The following is an 18,179-nucleotide window of genomic DNA, read 5'->3' as shown; positions in this document are numbered from 1 at the left end:
ACAAGTAAATCTTTTTCAGCAAACTCCTACAAAGGAGAAGTGGCCTCCGTAATATCATGGCTATCTCCAACGGCTCCTAACGTCCTGGTGCCCTTACCCGCGCCAGGCTGCCTTCCTCGCAGGGTCAGCCAGCCCGTGATGACCAAGGACGAATGCAGTCGAGCCCTCACTACAGCTACGTACTTGACGAGTGATAAGTCCTGCCTGGGAGTGTTTGGTGCTAGGGGAGTATTTTGCCCGGTAAGTTTATTTAAAAATACATAAACAAACTATTACGTCGTTTCCTCTTAGAGAATTTTTGTTTTTATTTTATTTTATTTCACATAAACCTTTTAATTTTTCTTTTCTATATGAACACCTCACTGGGCAAAGTCCGTGTCGAGGCATTCATATAAATTATTTTCTATCTCCTCTCCTTTTTAATGTGTACTCGAAGACATTTTTAAAGATACGCTTAATGAAATAACAGACGGCATTAACATAAATAGACAAATTATAAACAATATCCGATATGCGGGTGATACTGCTCTTTTAGCAGATAGTATGGAAAGCCTGCAGATATTATTTGACAAAGTTCACAAGGCTAGTGTGAATAAAGGGCTAGAAACGATGATTTCCAAAACTAAATGTATCAGAAAAAGCCATAAACTTTCCCAATTATTTTAAAACTTGGAACGTAGGTTATTGAGCAAGTCCATCAATATAAATATTTAGGATGCTGGCTGAATGATAAATGGGATCACTTACAAGAGATCAAAGTCAGAATAGAGAAGGCGCGAGACTGCTTTTTCAGGATGCGTGACCTTCTTTGCAGTAGAGACTTCTATTTAGACCACCGAATGCGCATTTTACGATGTTATGTCTTCTCAGTACTTTTACGGCGTCAAACGTGGTCACTCACCCAAGCCACTTCGAAAAGATCGAAGATGATATTAAAAATCTCCCTAGTTGACAGGGTCTGAAACGATGACGTTTTCCGACGGATGAAAAAAGATAAAGAGGTACTGAAGACCATAAAGATAAGAAAACTTGAGTACTTTGGGAATGTGATGAGTGAAAAATATAACATTTTACAAGTCATTCTACAGGGGAGGATTGAAGGAAGACGCAGTGTAGGTAGAAGGTGCATCTCATGGCTAAAAAAACTTCCATGACTGGTGCTATTTCAGCTAACAAAGTAAGAATTGCTGCGATGATTTCTAATCTCCATCGGGGAGAGGAAAGATAAGAAAAAGAACATATGAACCTTATTTGCACAATAAGTTTTTCTGGGTTATTATGCCGTGTGTCGTTCGTACTCTCTACCGACGTTTCGGATCGCGTTACAGCGTCCATCATCAGGGTTGATGTGGATGATGGATTGATGATGGACGCTGTAACGCGATCCGAAACGTCGGTAGAGAGTACGAACGACACACGGCATAAAAACCCAGAAAAACTTATTGTGCATCTTAACGGCCGTGAAAATCTAAGAAGTTTAATGAACCTTATTTGGTTAGTCAATGTAATGCCCTTCATGGATATATATTATAGTATGTTAATTATGGGTAGGGAGCAATCTGTTTTCAACATTATTTATTTATTTTTCAGGGTGACGTAGGAGCTCCCGTACAGTTTCTCAACAGTTATGGCCGATATGAACTTCTCGGTATTTTGACAGATGTCAACGTCTGTGACGTAATTAACCCCGCTCTCTTTGTCAGGATCTGGGACCACATTTCCTGGATTACCAAAATTATCAACACAGGCTGCTCTTGTAGGCTGTAAGGATTCTAAATCCTTAACGAAAAACTTAAATTATTATTCACGTTTATTTATAACATTTATTTATTAACGCTCTTAGCCACAGTGTACATACATTAAAGAAAAATATTTCAAATGGTATTAAAACGAATTTTAAACCGAATATTTTAAACGAGGTTTAAGCCCTTGACAATTCTTTAATTGCCTATGCGCTCTGTGGCTGCAGGACGTGTGGTAATCTATTATAGCGTAAATTATTCTCTAATATTACAATCGAAATACTTTATTCATTGTAAGATCTTTGTTTTATTAAATAGAAGCCAGAACTTTAAGGGCCCATGAACTGGGAGGCGTATTATCTGTTACTTTAATTACACGATGAACTATTTACATATATCATCTACTTTTGTACACTGTAGCTACAGGAAGTGTTTGGGTGTTTATTGCTCAGGGCCCTTAAGATGACTTTAATAAAAATAGCACTTTATACATTTTATCTTAGCTAACACTTAAAAAATCCTTCGAATCGTCATTTCAATCCGATCTATTTCAATAAACTCAAAATATTTTTTTTTCTAAGTACCATGTATTTTAACTGTTTAATTTGTTGTTAATTATTTATTTTTATGAATTTAACATTTTTGGGTAAAATATAATTATTAAAAAATACGATTGAAAATTGTGTTTTATTTTTGCATTATATATATATATTTTTTTAATTATATTTTTTTTGAATTTTTTTACAATATACATTCGAGGTAAAACAGAGAATTAAAAAAATAAAGGAAAATTACATAACAATCAAATACATTAACAGTAAAAATGGTACACAAAAAAATCCCACAAAGACATGGCCTGTTCGAGGGTATATAAGAAATTTTTAATTTTAAGTTTTTCGCTCCTATAGTAAACAATATTTTTGTGTAATATAAGAAATAGGAAAGAAAATATTTTGCAAAAGATGAGAAGGTGCTTTTTTTTATCGTAATTAAAAAAGGAAATAAAAAGTATAATAAACATTAAAATATTCCTTATTATTAAAGGGCAACAAAATATATCATAGAAAAAAAGAGTTAATATCTTTTGTTTGAATCCAAGACAGTGCATGTATTTTAAAAGAAGGAAAATTTGGAATGTTTAGGATCAATGAAATATTATCAATTAAAAAATTTTTGGGCCCATAAAATATATACATAATAACTTTATACATTAGATATTTTTCAACAGAGATGTTTGCCTATAACCTATACGAACCACGAAATATTGAATATTGCAAAGTGGGTAATAACATTTTTAATTTTTCATGCTGATTAAGCATTTTCTTCTGTATTTACAGAATCATTTAACTCTGTTTAGTGATTGTTTTTTTGGCTTATCCTCACAAAAATTAATGAGTAAAATAACGAGGAAGTTCAGTGCTACGGGAAATCAAATGTTTTTTTTTCTTCTTAGAGCCGTAAAAATTAGAGCATTTAATTTATTGTACGGCGAACTTCTCGAAAATGTATGAAAAAAAATAGTTTAAAAAAAAGAAATTCTTCTAACTACGTGACAGGTTCTTTGTAATCAACCAATGAAAGAGTGTTGTCATAGATTTCCGGTTTCCGGGAAGTCAACTTATCAATCAGTAGAACTCACTGACTGGAACATACGTGAATTCTATAAGGGCGGAGTAATTTAAAAATTACAACAAACCATCACGCCTTTTCCCCATATGGATAGGCAGAGAGGATAGAACGCCACATCACTCTATCTTTGCATACAGATCTCGCTTCCCCTGCATTCATACATCTTCTAATGCATGCGTGCCGATTATTCCGACTTTTAACAAGTTCCTCTCTTAAGTATTTGTTGGATTAAAATTTATTTCGTATGGGGAAAACATTTTTGAGAAGGGAATATGGAAAATGTTTTCCCTCTCTGTTGAAATAAGTTTAAATATGAACAAAAGAAATCCAGCCAGTCTGCAAGCATTTGGACATAATCAAACATTGTTTGTTGGATTTTTTCATGCCACGTCTTTCTCGGTCTTCCTCTATTTCTGCATCCATCAACATTTGCATTGTAAATAAACTTAGCCGTTCTCTCGCTGTCCATTCGCTCTACATGTCAAAACCAGCGCAGAGCTCTTTTCTTGATTTCGTCGATAATGCTTGTCTCAGCCTTACATAATAAACGGATCTCATCATTTGTGCATCTATCGTACATAGTTTTACCACACATTCGCCTGAGAGATCGCATTTCGACAGCACTTATCATTCAAAAATTAAAAAAAGTTCGGCAGCATTCAAAAATTATAAAAACTTAAAATAAAAAATCTAGTGAATTATTACTTATTGAGGTTATGTTATCAGTTTATATTTTTATGTCAACGTTCTTGAACGGGCATAAGTTACCCATAATGTAATCTACTATACGTAATAATTCTTATACATACATACTACAATACTCGATCATTTATTTTCTTTTTTGTTTTTGATTCATTTCTTGCAGCGTTGCAAACTGCAATTAAATCTGCATTCTCAATCAAACGTACTTGTATTTTTATTTCCACTCGCCTGGGCAAAGGGCAAACCAGTTTTTGGCAGGACCTCTCGTGGTTCATGATCTTTGATTTCCTTCCCGAGGATTAGTTCTCCTCGATTCCTCCGCCAAGGACCATGGAACGACAGATGCGAAAAGCTTTCTTCGTCCTTGCGGCGCTGCAATTAGTTAATGTAAGTTTTGTAAAACTAAATTTTATCTTAATAACTTGTCAAATACTGGATCTTAATATTATATTCTCAATTCGCAACATTTTGTTAAGCAGATATATTATTAAATTAGTGTACCACATTTTGCAGACCACCGTAAAAAAAAACTTTATTTTATGCATGTTTATTAAATATTAAATCATATTTTAAAAAATACATAATTTTTAAATTAAAATAATTAAAAATTAAGTAAACATCTTTGCTAAACAATGTGTGTGACCAGTCTGCTTTTTAATTGGCTAGAAGATATTGCTTAGCAATAAGCCCGCCAAAGTGCATTTTTTATAGTACTTGCAGTTTCATAAATAAAACTTTAAAATACTTAACATATTACAACAGCGATGAAGAACATATTAGAGAATGTAATTTAGAAGAGAAGGTAATATAGAAGTGTAGGCATCTACAGGGCTTATGACCTGTCATTGGCTGGTTTAAGTGCCCACTTTACACACTGTGTAACATTGACCATTTTGACCATATTTGAACATCTAGATTCCTTAAATCCTTTCATCTGTTGATGTTTGTGAAGTTAAACAGCTGAAACCTTTATTTATGCGGGTGAGATTCATCTAATTGAATTATATCATCTACATACTAGGCAACACATGAAAACTTTATTTTTTTCAATTTCTATACTTTTTCATGGACCAGGTGGATTTCTTAACAATATTTTGAGTTGAGTGAATTCAGCCCTTGTCTACAAAAATTTAGACAAACTCAAAATATTGTTTTAAATACTTATTAAGAACATTCATCAATTTAAAATCATCATCATCATCATTCCCTTTCCGCACCTTATGGTGCATAGGGCTCTGGATTGGTACATAAAATCGCAGCATATCTCGATCAATTTTGTTACATGAAGGTAAGGTGATTAGTCTTACGCTTCAGGTACCAGTTCAGGGACTATATGTCGGGAATCAAACCCGAAACCTCTTGCATAATAGTTAAACGCGCTAACCATTACACCACGAGGCCGACATATTAACAATTTATTTAAAAGAATTCAACAAAACTTTAAAATATTAAATAACTTAACAGTATTTTGAGTACGTCAATTTTTTGAAGGCAAGACTGGATTTCACTCCCAGTACCTCAATCACAAATAACTGTCGACATGCTTAAAAACATGCTAAACATTTGAGCGATCACAATGAACAATAATGAACATGCTTAAGTTATCGCAGTCATAAGTCAACGCGTGTGTAATCTCTAAGTCAACGCTCGTGTCGGTTTGTTTTTTGTTTTCCTCGTAAATAAATACAGTTCACTGGCGAAAAATCGCCGTTTACTATAAAAAATAATACAATATGTTGCATTTGCAAAATAGTAAGGAGTATTCCATACAAAAAAGTGAAAATTAAATAACAATTACTATGGCGACCGCTTTACCTGACATTTGACTTGCCAAACGCCGGCTAAATGCAATAAATAGCATGATAATTAATAAGTAAATAAATAGCAGTTTTAAAATATTTTCCATATTTACACCGGTGAAATTCAAATATGTGATTGCGCAGCAGGATTATACGTCGCGAAACGTAAATATTTTGACATTTAATATTAGGTGTTCACGGATGTTGCATTGTGATCGCGAATACGATAAACAACCATGGAGAGAAATCGTTATCACGTAGCTTATTAGCGCGTCGATGGTTATTTGTGATTGAGCTACAGAGGAGTTATTAGGATTGAAATTTATTGCAACAGTGAGGGAAAACATATGATGTTTAGTCATTAACAGGGTTATGACCTGTCATTCACCAATTAGCTAATATTTAAACTTCGACATGTCCTCAACTTTACCTTTTGTGAAGTAAAAGAGCTGAAACCTAAACGTTAAACAATAAATTAATGTGGGTGAGATTTATCCGGCTGAATTATTTCACCTACAAAGCAACGCCTGAAAACACTTTTCAAGTTTTATCATTTTATTATGCCAGTAAGTTTAATCACAGAAACTTAATTACTAACTTCACAAAAGTCAACACGTAGAAAAGTTGGTGAATTATAAAGGCATGCCTGAAAGCATTGTGAATTGTACACGCAGTGCGTATGTAGGTGCATATAATATGCATTTGTGTGTTCGTTTTGAATCAACGTTCGCGTATTGTCAAACCTTATTTTATTGTTGTCATTATTTCGTATTTACTGAATTTTGTGGTTACCTACTGTATTGTATAGGACTCGTCGCACATTATTCATTCGATGTGTATCAGTTAAATTTAAAAAATAAAATGCTTTTTTTTTCAGAATACGGTTTTGAAATTTAACATAACTTTAAAAAAAAAACAATTTATATCATTTCGTCATTCGAATTTTAACAAAAAGGTTTCTAACTTTTTACTAAGCTCTTTATTGTACCATTTTTAATACAATTTACAAGTTTTAAGCAAATATTTTTTTCATACTTACGCACCCACACATACGCACCCTCTCCCTCATTCATTCCCACACGCACATGTATCCTATGAATACAAACGTCACACAAATACAATTACTAAACTTCTTTTCTTATATATTATGTGTCATTATATTTACAGTGGATTTTTTTAATTGGCTTTAGTATTGTTGAGATTTTTCTAATTACTTTGTTTTTGTAATAGCTGTGAAAATCCCAAATAAAATAAATTAAAAAAATAAGTAAAGTCGTCACTTAATCCAGCCAATGACAGATCATACGCCCGGTACATGCCTAGACTTCCATATTGACTTCTCAAAGATGTTTTCTCTCTCTGTTGAAAGAAATAAAAATATAAATAACTCCCTGCGGAGGAAATCCAGCCTGTCTGCAAACATTTGGACAAACTTAAAACATTGTTGAATTTACCAATTAAGAATAAGTGCAAAAACTTGAAAATTGTTTTCAGGCGTTGTCTAGTAGGTGTAAAGGTTCAACCGGAAAAATCTCACCCACATGATAAAGGTTTCAGCTCTTTTACTTCACAAAAGTCAGCAGATGGGAGAGTTGAGGAAATGTGGATGTTTAAGCATAGGCAAAATGGTGAATGTTACACAGTGTGTAATGTGGTCACTTAAACCAGCCAATTACAGGTCATAAGCCCTGTAAATGCCTTGACTTCCATATTCCCTTCTCAAAAATATTTTCCCTCTCTGTCGCAACAAATTCAGATTAATGATATTCCACAAAGTTAGAGCTTAAATGCTTTTAATATGTACATTTTAATTTTTTTACAATTATACTTTTTGTCTTTTTCTGATAAACCATTATTTTTATTTATTTATATTTTTTCCCTTACAAACTATGCTTAAAAATAAAAATAATGTGACCGGCTTTGTAGTCGCTCGGTAGATAAATACAGACGATCGTTAAGCATATCGTCTTGGTAAGTGTCAAAAGTCTTTAAAAATCATGTTCAAGCGAGCATTTTTTGCTTGAGTTGGGATATATTGTAATTTTTTATCGTTTTGAATTGGGCACTTTCTATCACAGAAGCCCATTTTTAATATAAATGAAAACTATTTTAAATGTTAATGAAGTAAGGAACGCGGACTCATTTTCGCGGTCACTCATTGGTTCGTTTCGATCATAATATGATGACGATATGACAAGTAGGTAGAACACACCGAGGAAGATACAGATAGTACAGAAGTTAAGTATACCGTCTCGATATGTACAGGTGAAGATAGCGTTCATAATTGAGGCCCTGGTGCGGATAGGAGCATTATAATGATTTATGATGTCCGTAATTTACCTTATAATGTGAAATTAAATATTATTTTAGGGCGATCCCATCCCATCCATTTCATCGCCTCCTGTGGCAAACTTGAATGCAAAAAGTATTCCTCTCACAGCTTTAAACCAGCTAAATCTTCAAGCTCAGGGCGCGAACGCTAACGGACAAAATGGCGGAAACAATCCACCGGCAATTGTTATCCTCGTGGCTGCTCCTTGTCGTAAATATATTTCATTATTCTTGTATTCTGTATTCTGAAAAAAAAAATATTTTACAAAAAGGATAATAATTTTTGTTTTTTTTTAAACTTATTTATCAACATTAATACCTGTACCTTATAGGATAAAACACAAGAGTCCACTTTTTGCCGTTTTGAAGTAAAAAAAATCAGAAATTATCGCAATAAGCTATTTTACACGTGAATAAAAATACCCAAGTCCACTTTCGTAATAAAAATGTTATTCAAGTTGAAATAAAAATCTGAAGTCTAGCTTGTTTTAATGCAAAAAACATTTCATATTTTATTACAAAATAATATTTTTTTGCATATAAAGTTCTTTACAAATTGAAATTATATCATTTGGTTCAAAAGTTATCATCATGTTTTGGAAATCAAAAAATTACACAATCTTGTTTCTTGAACATTTCATTCAGTGTGACTCCGTGTTTTATCGTTAAAGGTACAAATACATTACACATCGCACAATTTTAACATTTAATTTTTTACAAACACTTAAATCCACAAAGCCACTTTCTGTGGCTTGTTGTTGGAGATTTATATTAATACTAATTTATATATTACATACATTTATAAAAACAATGAATATTCGGATATAATCAACATCCAGAAAAATCAGTTGTGCATGCAAATAAACTTGTTTAAATACTAGAAAGAAAATATATAAAAAAATAAAAATACACACACGACGTGGCGTAATTGGTTAGACTGCCAACTGTGAAACTAGCGTCGCGGGTTCAATTCCCGCCAGTTGCAAGAAAAAAATCAAAGAAATAATTTTTTCTCAATTGGTCCGGGTGTAGTGTATTTTTTATTATCTCCTTCCATACCCCTTCTATCGCACCTGCTGACAAGCTTCAAAGTAGAGACTTAGCGGTTTATTCCTTTAAAAAAAAAACAAATAAGTTAATTTAACAACTGTTCAACATTCAGCTATATTTTGCATTATTTCAGAAGTAGCAAAGTTCAAGTTAGCCAAAAAACAATTGTTATTTCAAGATATCATGAATTTGCAAATTACAGCAGGGATGGAGAATACCTTTAACAAAGGAATACGTAAGTCTAGGCATTTACATGGCTTATGACCTGGCATTGGCTGGTTTAAGTGGCCACTTTACATACTGTGTAACATTCACCATTTTGCCTATGTTTGAACAACCACATTTTTTCAGTTCTTCCATTTGATGATTTAAGTGAAGTTACAGAAATCAAAAAATGGAAGAACCGAAGAAATATGGATGTTCAAACATGGGCAAAATGGTGAATGTTACAGTGTGTAAAGTCATAAGCCCTGTAAATGGCTAGACTTCCATATTCCCTTATTTAAGGTATTCTCCATCCCTGTTGTAATTTGTTAATCTTAATGACTCCCGAGGGGGTGAACTCCAGTCTTTTGTCTACGAACATTTGGGCAAACTCAAATATTGTAATATCATTAATGATCAAAAATATTTCTTACCTATTGATTTAAAAAATACTGTCAAAAATGTGATTAATGAAACCTTTTTAGAACCCCAGGAAAACGCAGTGGAAGGGAAAAGTGATAACCCATTATTTAACGGTCCTCGAATTGTTCCCATTAACCTGCAAGAGCTTTTGGTGAGGAATCAGATTATCAATAGCATAAACCAACAGTTGGCTCACGAGGAAGCCCAGACGTATGCAGAGAAAGGAGGAGACCTCCTTAGTGGAGGACTGCTGGGCAGCGGTCAAGTGGGATCTATTCTGGGAGGAAGTGGAATAAGCGGAGAAAGTGGAAGCAATCTGTTCAGCGGAGGAACATTACTCGGAGGGGGCTCTTTGGGAAATGGGTTATTAGCAAACTTAATGAACACTGGTTCAACGTCGGGAAATGGAATTTTCGGGATACCTCTTAATGGACTCAACTTGAATAATCTTGGAAGCAACGGCATTTTGGGAATCTTCACAGGTTCAAACACGGGACCCAATTTCCTCAGTAATCTCTTACCTAACAAGGGAAGCGGGACTGGGCTTTTCGGAACTAATTTTCTCAGTGGCTTAGGAGGAACCACGGGCACGAATCCCATCACTACTCTGTTGGGAAATCTCGGATCCGGTATCCCCATGCTGACCACGAATACCGGGGGTCTTGCCGGTATCTTAGCCAGTCTGGGATTAGGAGGAGGCATCCCGGCTGGGCCTATCGGAGGTATTCCAGGGTTTTTGGCCAATTTAGGGATCGGTAACACGATGGGAAACACTAACATGTTCGGAGTCTCGACGGTCAGCGGGCTGTTGGGAGTTCTCAGCAACATCCTCAGCGGAAACAAAGGAAGATACATGGAAGGAAACTTTAAGAGATACTACGCCCGTGAATTAAATGAGAAAGCGGATTTGGACAAGTTCCCTTGGATTGTCAATATTTTTATTGATGGAGTATCTGTTGCGAAAGGCGTTTTAGTATCTGACCAACATGTTTTGACCACAGCTGCACCATTTGTGAGGTACGTAAAAAATATTATTTTGTAATTAAGGCAATATGCAGTGATACTTAGTTTCTTAGTAAGAAGTTTCATTCATAATTTAAAATTTGGAAATTGTCAAATAAAATGTCGATCACTTGCCATACTCGATTCGATTTTTAAAACATTATTTTAAAATTGTTTTTCATTATTAATAAAACATTTAATACATTAATAAGATATTATACTCCCTGTGGTTATAAAAATACTCATTTAGGAAGGTACATAAAAAAAATTAAAAATTGTGTCAATACATAATATCAGTTAATACAATCCAAAATAGTAAGAAAACTGCGAGATTGAATTGCGAGATCAACCTTCTATAAAATGCAAAAATTCTACCTTCTATAAAATGCAAAAACTCTTGTACAAACGTGATTTATTTATTTATTTATTTATTAACGGACATTGTCCATGTATACAATTTATAAGGTTTAAATATTACAATAAAAGAGTAGTTTAAAACATTTAAAGAAAAAAGAAAGAAGCATTGACAAACATAAGGGACATCGAGACAAGATCTGGACTATTTATTTAGTGCTCGTTTAAATCGTTGTAAACTTAAAACAAAAAAGTCCAGATCCTGTCTTGAGTTAACAATACGAAGGCGGGTCATTGGAGAATTAAGGCCATAATTTGTTCTATGCTGATCGATGAACAGTACTTCATTGTTTCTCAATCTACGAGTCGGAATATTGAATTTTACTTGTCCCAGTAATGATGGAACATCGATTATACCATTTAGTATGCCGAACATATATATGGAGTCAATATTAGTTCTACGTTTTTGTAGACTAGAAATATTTAACATTGACTCTATTTCAGCATAAGAATAATTATCTCTCTCTAGTCCAAGCATCCACGCTATTTTTCGAAGCAAGCGATGTTGGACTGATTCAATGTGATTTATGCGATTGACATAGAATGGAGACCAGACCACTGAGGCATATTCAAGAAGAGGGCGAACAGTTGAGCAATAAAGAGTTTTGATTGTACGGACATTAGTAAAATCAGAGGATATTCTGTTAATGAAGCCAAGTAATTTCAGTGATTTATTTACTGTATTATCTATATGCTCGTTGTATGTCAGTTTATAGTCCAAAACAACTCCTAAATCTCTGATGGACTTGACTACATCAATTTTGGAGTTTTCTAATAGGTACTCGAAGGAAATCGGTTGTTTTGTTCTATGAAATGACATTATTTTGCATTTTTTAATATTTAGTTCTAATTTATTGACTTTACACCATCGGTTAAAAGAGTTAATGTCTGATTGAAGAAGAAAGCAGTCGTGTAAAGTTTGAATTATTTTGAGAATTTTGTTGTCGTCCGCGAAGAGCCAAAAACGAGAGTAAGAGAATGATTTAGCAACATCATTAATAAATAAATTGAAAAGCAGGGGTGCCAAATGAGCACCCTGAGGTACACCCGATGTAACATCAATACTGGTTGATAAATAGTTATTTATCCGAAAATTATTTTTATTTATTTTATTTATTTGAAACTAAACACAAAATGGAGAGCAATAAAAGCTTATGTATTGCCAGGTTTAGACTCTAATAAACAAAATTGAGGCCTTTGAACTTTGGTTATGCCGAAGAATGCTTCGAATCTCATGGACTGGTCGAATCTCCAATGCAGCAGTTTTAATCATTATGAAAAAAGAGAGGGAGTTACTGACCACTTTAAAAAGAAAAAAAACATTATATTTTTTTCACATATTTCGCAATGAGAAGTATGCCCTTTTCCAACTTATTATGGAAGGAAAGATAGAGGGCAGGCAGGGTATGGGACGGATAAGAGCATCATGGCTCAGAAATCTCAACAGTGGTTCAGTGCGCTGGATGCAGCAGTGCTGATTAGACTGGCCCAGGATCGTGATGAATTTAGAATGATGGTCTCTAACCTCTGGTAGGAGCCGCAAAAGAAGAAGAGGGAGTAGATTTTAGTAGTGTTTTTGTTAAGAGCCCAAATATCAGACAACATACCGAAGAATTCTTAAACCTAGCCATATAGATTATCCACTTTTCTTTTTTCAGCATTTCGGGGAGTAAACTTTTGGTGGCCCTGGGGCAGAATGACCGCTGTTCTGCTAATCCAAATAGCGTCAACATGACAGTTTCACAAATCCTGAAAAATCCGCTTTTCAATCCTGAAACTCGCGCTCATGATCTAGCTCTCCTGAAACTTTCCAACAATGTAATGATTGGGAAAGATCTTCTTCCAGCTTGCCTTCCATCATTGTGTAAGCAAACATATTATTTACATTTTATTCATTTTACTCATGTAAAATATTTATTCAGAAAGAAAGTTATTCTTAGCAAGTCGAGTTGCAATAGTACAACCAAATGTATGTACATCCTATAACAAAGAGTGGTGTAAAAAATATATTTAAATATATATACATATATATGTATATATAAAATTATTTATCAAACTTTTGTATGCTAAAAACAATACATAATAATTCTAGCTTTATAGTTTTCCGACTTGACGTAAATAAGGACTATCTTTTTTTTAATGTTTTGGCATTCTTGAAGACAAATTTAAAATGACACATATATAGAATGAAAATAAAAACAAATAAAAGACATGAAAAATTCATGGTTTTATAAAGTGTTTATTTTGTTTTTAAGCTCTCCAGAGAATTCTGATTTTTTGAGTTATTCATTTTTTTATCAGATGAAACATTTGTAGACATTATCAGGCAATATAATAATGGTTTACAATATAATCAAGATCGGCATCGTGGTGTAATGGCCGGGGCGTTTTCCCACCATGCAAGAGGTCTCGGGTTCGGTTCCCGACATGTTTGACATGAAATGTTTATTCAAAAGTGTGTTTCTAGACTAGAATATTTCAGACCCTGGATTGGTACTTGAAGCGTAAGCCTGATCCTCTTACCTTCATGCAACAAAAATGATCAAGATACGCTGCGATTGGTGTACCAATGAAGTGCCCTATGCGTCCAAACCAATTGCGTCACGGTGCCTGTTTTTACAAGGGCAGATTTTATTCTGATTCTAACAGGCATTATATCTGTATAGTGTTAAACACCTGGACTCTTGATCACAATGTCCAATGATCGAACCCCGCTGTAGCTTATGCCTATTTTCTAATATTTTAGAAATTTTCTAATATTATATGTTTTTATCTCCAGTAATTCCGAATATCCTCGCCCTTAAAGAGGCTACAGTAGCGTCCTACGGAGGTAGCTCATCATCAGGACCGTCCTGCAGACTCAAGGAAGTAGTGTTTCCGCTTCAGCCATTGGAGGCATGCATTAAGTCTGTATCAGAACCAAGAATGGTCACAGAAGATAAAACATGTATGGATGTGGGTGAATCAAAGGAAATGTGTGGAGTGAGTATTTATTTCCAAATATACATAAACACAAATAAAACAATATTACTGCCAAAGTTTACAAACAAACGTATATAAATAGTAAAGGATGTTAAGGATAGATGTCAGCTTTAATGCGTTTATAACTAATAGTGGCATCTGACAGCACATTTTTGTTTAATAAAATTTTACATAAAGGTAAAGGAACGAAGAGGAACTGCAATCCTTGGTTACAAAGGTTTACGAAGTGTGCAAGGAGAGTGATTTGCTAATGAATGTGCAAAAGTCGAACGTCATGGTCTTTGAAAGAAATGTAACTATGACTGAATGTAAGATTATAGTAAATGGAGATAGTTTGAAACAGGTCGAAGAATTTGTATATCTGGGTAGTATGTTTACTAGAGATGGAAATATGGACAAGGATATTGAAAGGAGGGTTAGTGCCGGTAACAGAGTTAATGGTGCCTTAAAGTCTGTCGTAGCAAATAAGTGTCTATCGCAAGAGGCTAAATTAGCAGTTCATAATGGAGTTCTGGTACCAACCCTAATGTATGAAAGCGAAGCATGGAGTTGGAAAAAAAGGGACGAAAGTAGACTGAATGCTGTTGAAATGCGATCCCTCAGGCGAATGTGCGGAAAAACAATGTATGATAGGTGCCCTAATGTCGAAATTAGAGCAGAATGCAAGGCTGAGTTAAGCATTATCGACAAAATTAAGAAAGGTCTTCTGCGATGGTTCGGTCATGTGGAGCGAATGAATGATGAAAGAACGGCTAAAAAGATTTATGATGCGAATATGTCTGGTTGTAGAAGTCGAGGAAGGCCGAGAAAGACATGGCATGATCAAGTACAACAAACTCTTGAAAGTGGTCATGTGAAAAGTCGGAATAATCGACGTGCGTGCATGAGAAGATGTATGAATGTGAAGGAAGCAAAGGAAGTGTGCCAGGACAGAGTGGTGTGGCGTTCTATCCTCTCTGCCTACCCCTCTGGGGAAATGGCGTGATGGTTAGTTAGTTAGTTAGTTAGTTACATAAAGGTTCTACTTTTATTTATAATAAAACAAAAACAATCATACAGAGGATAAAGTGTAGATTTATTTATTTCATGTACACAACAGACAATTTTATCATAGAACCATTATATTTTTTTATGTCCCGACTTGTTAGAAAATTTTATGTTATGTCGAGACTCTTCTATATATAAATCAAAATATTTATTAATATACAGAACAATATGGAAAAAAATAATACAAAATATTAATTTTAAAATTTGCATGGTAAAAATTTAAACGTGTCTAGAAATACAATTCAGATAAGTTATTTAATAATACATGGCAATATGTAATTAATAATTAATTGTAATTTTGTATTTCAATTCGGTAATTCATTTTGACAGTAAAAATAAATATAGAATATTTCAATAAAATAATAATAGTAACACATCTATATGATAGAACATGTAAATTAATAAACAGATTAACCAATAATTTTATGCTTTGATTAGCAATAGTTAAAATATATATTCACAAATTAGATGTCAGTATACTGGAACAAAATTAATGCTCGTACGAGGTTTTCCCGAATTTTTAATTATTCAATACAAAATTACGCACGACTTTCGCTCAGAGAAATTTTTCTTTTGTGGCCCCAAGAGTTGGTTGGTTGGAAAAAATTGCCATTTCGCAATAAGCCTCCCAATGTTCAAATAACATTATGTACAAAAAGTTAAATAAATAAATACGAGTGTTCAATGTCCTAGATGACAATGTCAGGAGAAGTGTAAAAGTTTGGATTTTGACTAAAGGAAGAGACCATTATAGGAGACTGAAGCCAGATATTGCATATACAGTACATATACAGTACAGTACATATACAGTACATATACAGTACATATACAGTACTATATACAGTAGTATATACAGTACTATTAAGCGTGTTGTTCAGATGTTTATTAAAATTTATGTTTGCGTAATAACTGTTATTTTTAGTTTTATTTTCTAATATCTATGCTTCCACTTTCTATTATGTTGCATCCGAACTTAACACGGGGCTCTTGGCCTCATAGGAGTTAGGTTGACGTTATTTTATTTTGAAATATGTATCTGTAAATGAATAAATACAATTTGAAAATAAAGATATTTTAATATTCATGAAAATTGTTTTAGATTTTATAAAACTGTATAGCTTATTTACACTAAGCAAATTATTATAGATTATTTACATTAATATCTAACAGGTTTGAAAACTTAAAAACATTGTATCTCAAAACTTCCTTTATTGACATTCGTCCGTTATATCCTCATGTTAGAAGGCATACGAAATGGTATGATAATTAAATTTAGCATAATTTTTTCTAAAAAAGTGTAAATAATGTTTTTTTGGACAATTATTTTTGTTCGAAATTGTAATATTTGTACATATATTTTTTTCCTTCCAAACAAGAATATCAATGAAGAAGTTCAGTGTCTATTTTTTTATTTGGTAAAATACTATTTTTTTTTTTTTTTTACATACTGTATTATCAGCGCTATGATTTTTTAAAGTTTTGTATTTTTTTAAAAACTCCGCGTGTGACGTCAGAGGTTATTCTCTGTTAGTTCTTCCCATTGGTTCGTTTACGGTAAGCCACCCGGATATCCTTCACAGCTGTCACATCATTGGTTAGTTCATATGAATCAGTGACGTCAATCAAAGTAGTGCGTTTTTATTAAAATATTTTTATATAGTTTTTTTAAAGAAACTTTGTCGTACAAAAAAATGCTCTAATTTCCCATAAGGCTGAAATTCCTCATTGTATTTTGAAAATCTTAGGCGCGTATATTTGAAAACAAACAAAACAAATTAAATTAAGGACTAATCTGAAATAGTCAAACAAAATGTAATTGGTTCCAGGCTCTTCCAGGAACTGCAGTTCAGCACCTTGCGAAGGATGGATCCTACGAACTAATTGGTATCCTGTCTCATACCAAGACCTGTGGATCGACTGACAGTTCCCTGTTTGTCAGGATATATGATCATCTACCCTGGATTCTGGATAATACGGCGGGGTCCCAAATGTGCATTAAAATTTAAACATTCGAATTTATCATTTGTGAAAACTCAATTTAATTGAAAAGTAAATAAATTTATAATAGATTTTATGTTACACACGTGATTTTATCGATCCTTGGATTAATTAATAGGCCACTAAGTAAAGTTTTGGATATATACATTTTGCAAGAAGTTAATACATCGTTTTAATTTTTTTTTTAAATTCTGTTTTTCAAAAGTTTATGAATCTATGTTTTTTTTAATACTCACTAAACTTTTGCTTGAATAAAATAAAAATTAGAGCCATGTGCATAAAAAAAGTCACAAATAAATTAAAGTTCGATTTTTTTTGGCTTAATCGAAAAAAAGGGTTTGCTTGAAAAAACTAATATTCAACGAAAAAAATAACTCATTTTTGCCGTTTGACGAAACGTAATAGTTTTTTTTTTAACTTGGTTTATGGAAATGTTATATAACAAAGTCCACAGCTTCATTAAAAAAATTCTAACATAAGTTACTTACAACTTTTAGACGATGGTCCCTTATTAAAATATTAGATTAAATTAATTAAAATACTAGGGTTTAATATTTAGTCGTTAAACGACCGTATTAGTCTGTAAAAACGTTATAAACTATTCCCAAATATGAGTAAGATATGGCTCCAAGTTAGATATTTTTTGTAACATTTAGATACCTACATAATAATAAATGTATATTATACGTTTATCAGTTTGATACAATTATCACGATATTCAAATCCATAAACTGGACAGTACGTAGTATATTATATTAATAATAATGTTATTTCGGTTGTGGGTGGGTATAGTTTATGTAGACAAAACATGTAATATTAATTTATGAGAATTTTAAATAAAAACATGATTAAAATT

The 18,179-nt window shown here is 33.1% G+C and overlaps 1 protein-coding gene across 1 annotated transcript; it reads left to right on the top strand.

Moving 5' to 3' along the window:
• Positions 1-4,389: 4,389 nt before the first annotated feature.
• On the top strand, positions 4,390-18,179 carry LOC148275517 (uncharacterized). The gene is made up of 6 exons (XM_088235589.1): positions 4,390-4,460; positions 8,243-8,414; positions 9,943-10,897; positions 12,955-13,160; positions 14,076-14,278; positions 17,152-18,179. Exons 1-6 carry the CDS (start codon positions 4,404-4,406, stop codon positions 17,329-17,331), a joined length of 1,773 nt encoding a protein of 590 aa, XP_088091715.1. The 5' UTR covers positions 4,390-4,403; the 3' UTR covers positions 17,332-18,179.

This window comes from Micrasema longulum, unplaced genomic scaffold (genome assembly GCF_059751315.1).
Source record: "Micrasema longulum isolate JH-2025_06_02 unplaced genomic scaffold, ASM5975131v1 h1tg001408l, whole genome shotgun sequence".
NCBI classification, from domain to species: domain Eukaryota; kingdom Metazoa; phylum Arthropoda; class Insecta; order Trichoptera; family Brachycentridae; genus Micrasema; species Micrasema longulum.
Note: the sequence above shows the minus strand (reverse complement) of the source record. Positions and strands in the feature narration are given on the sequence as shown.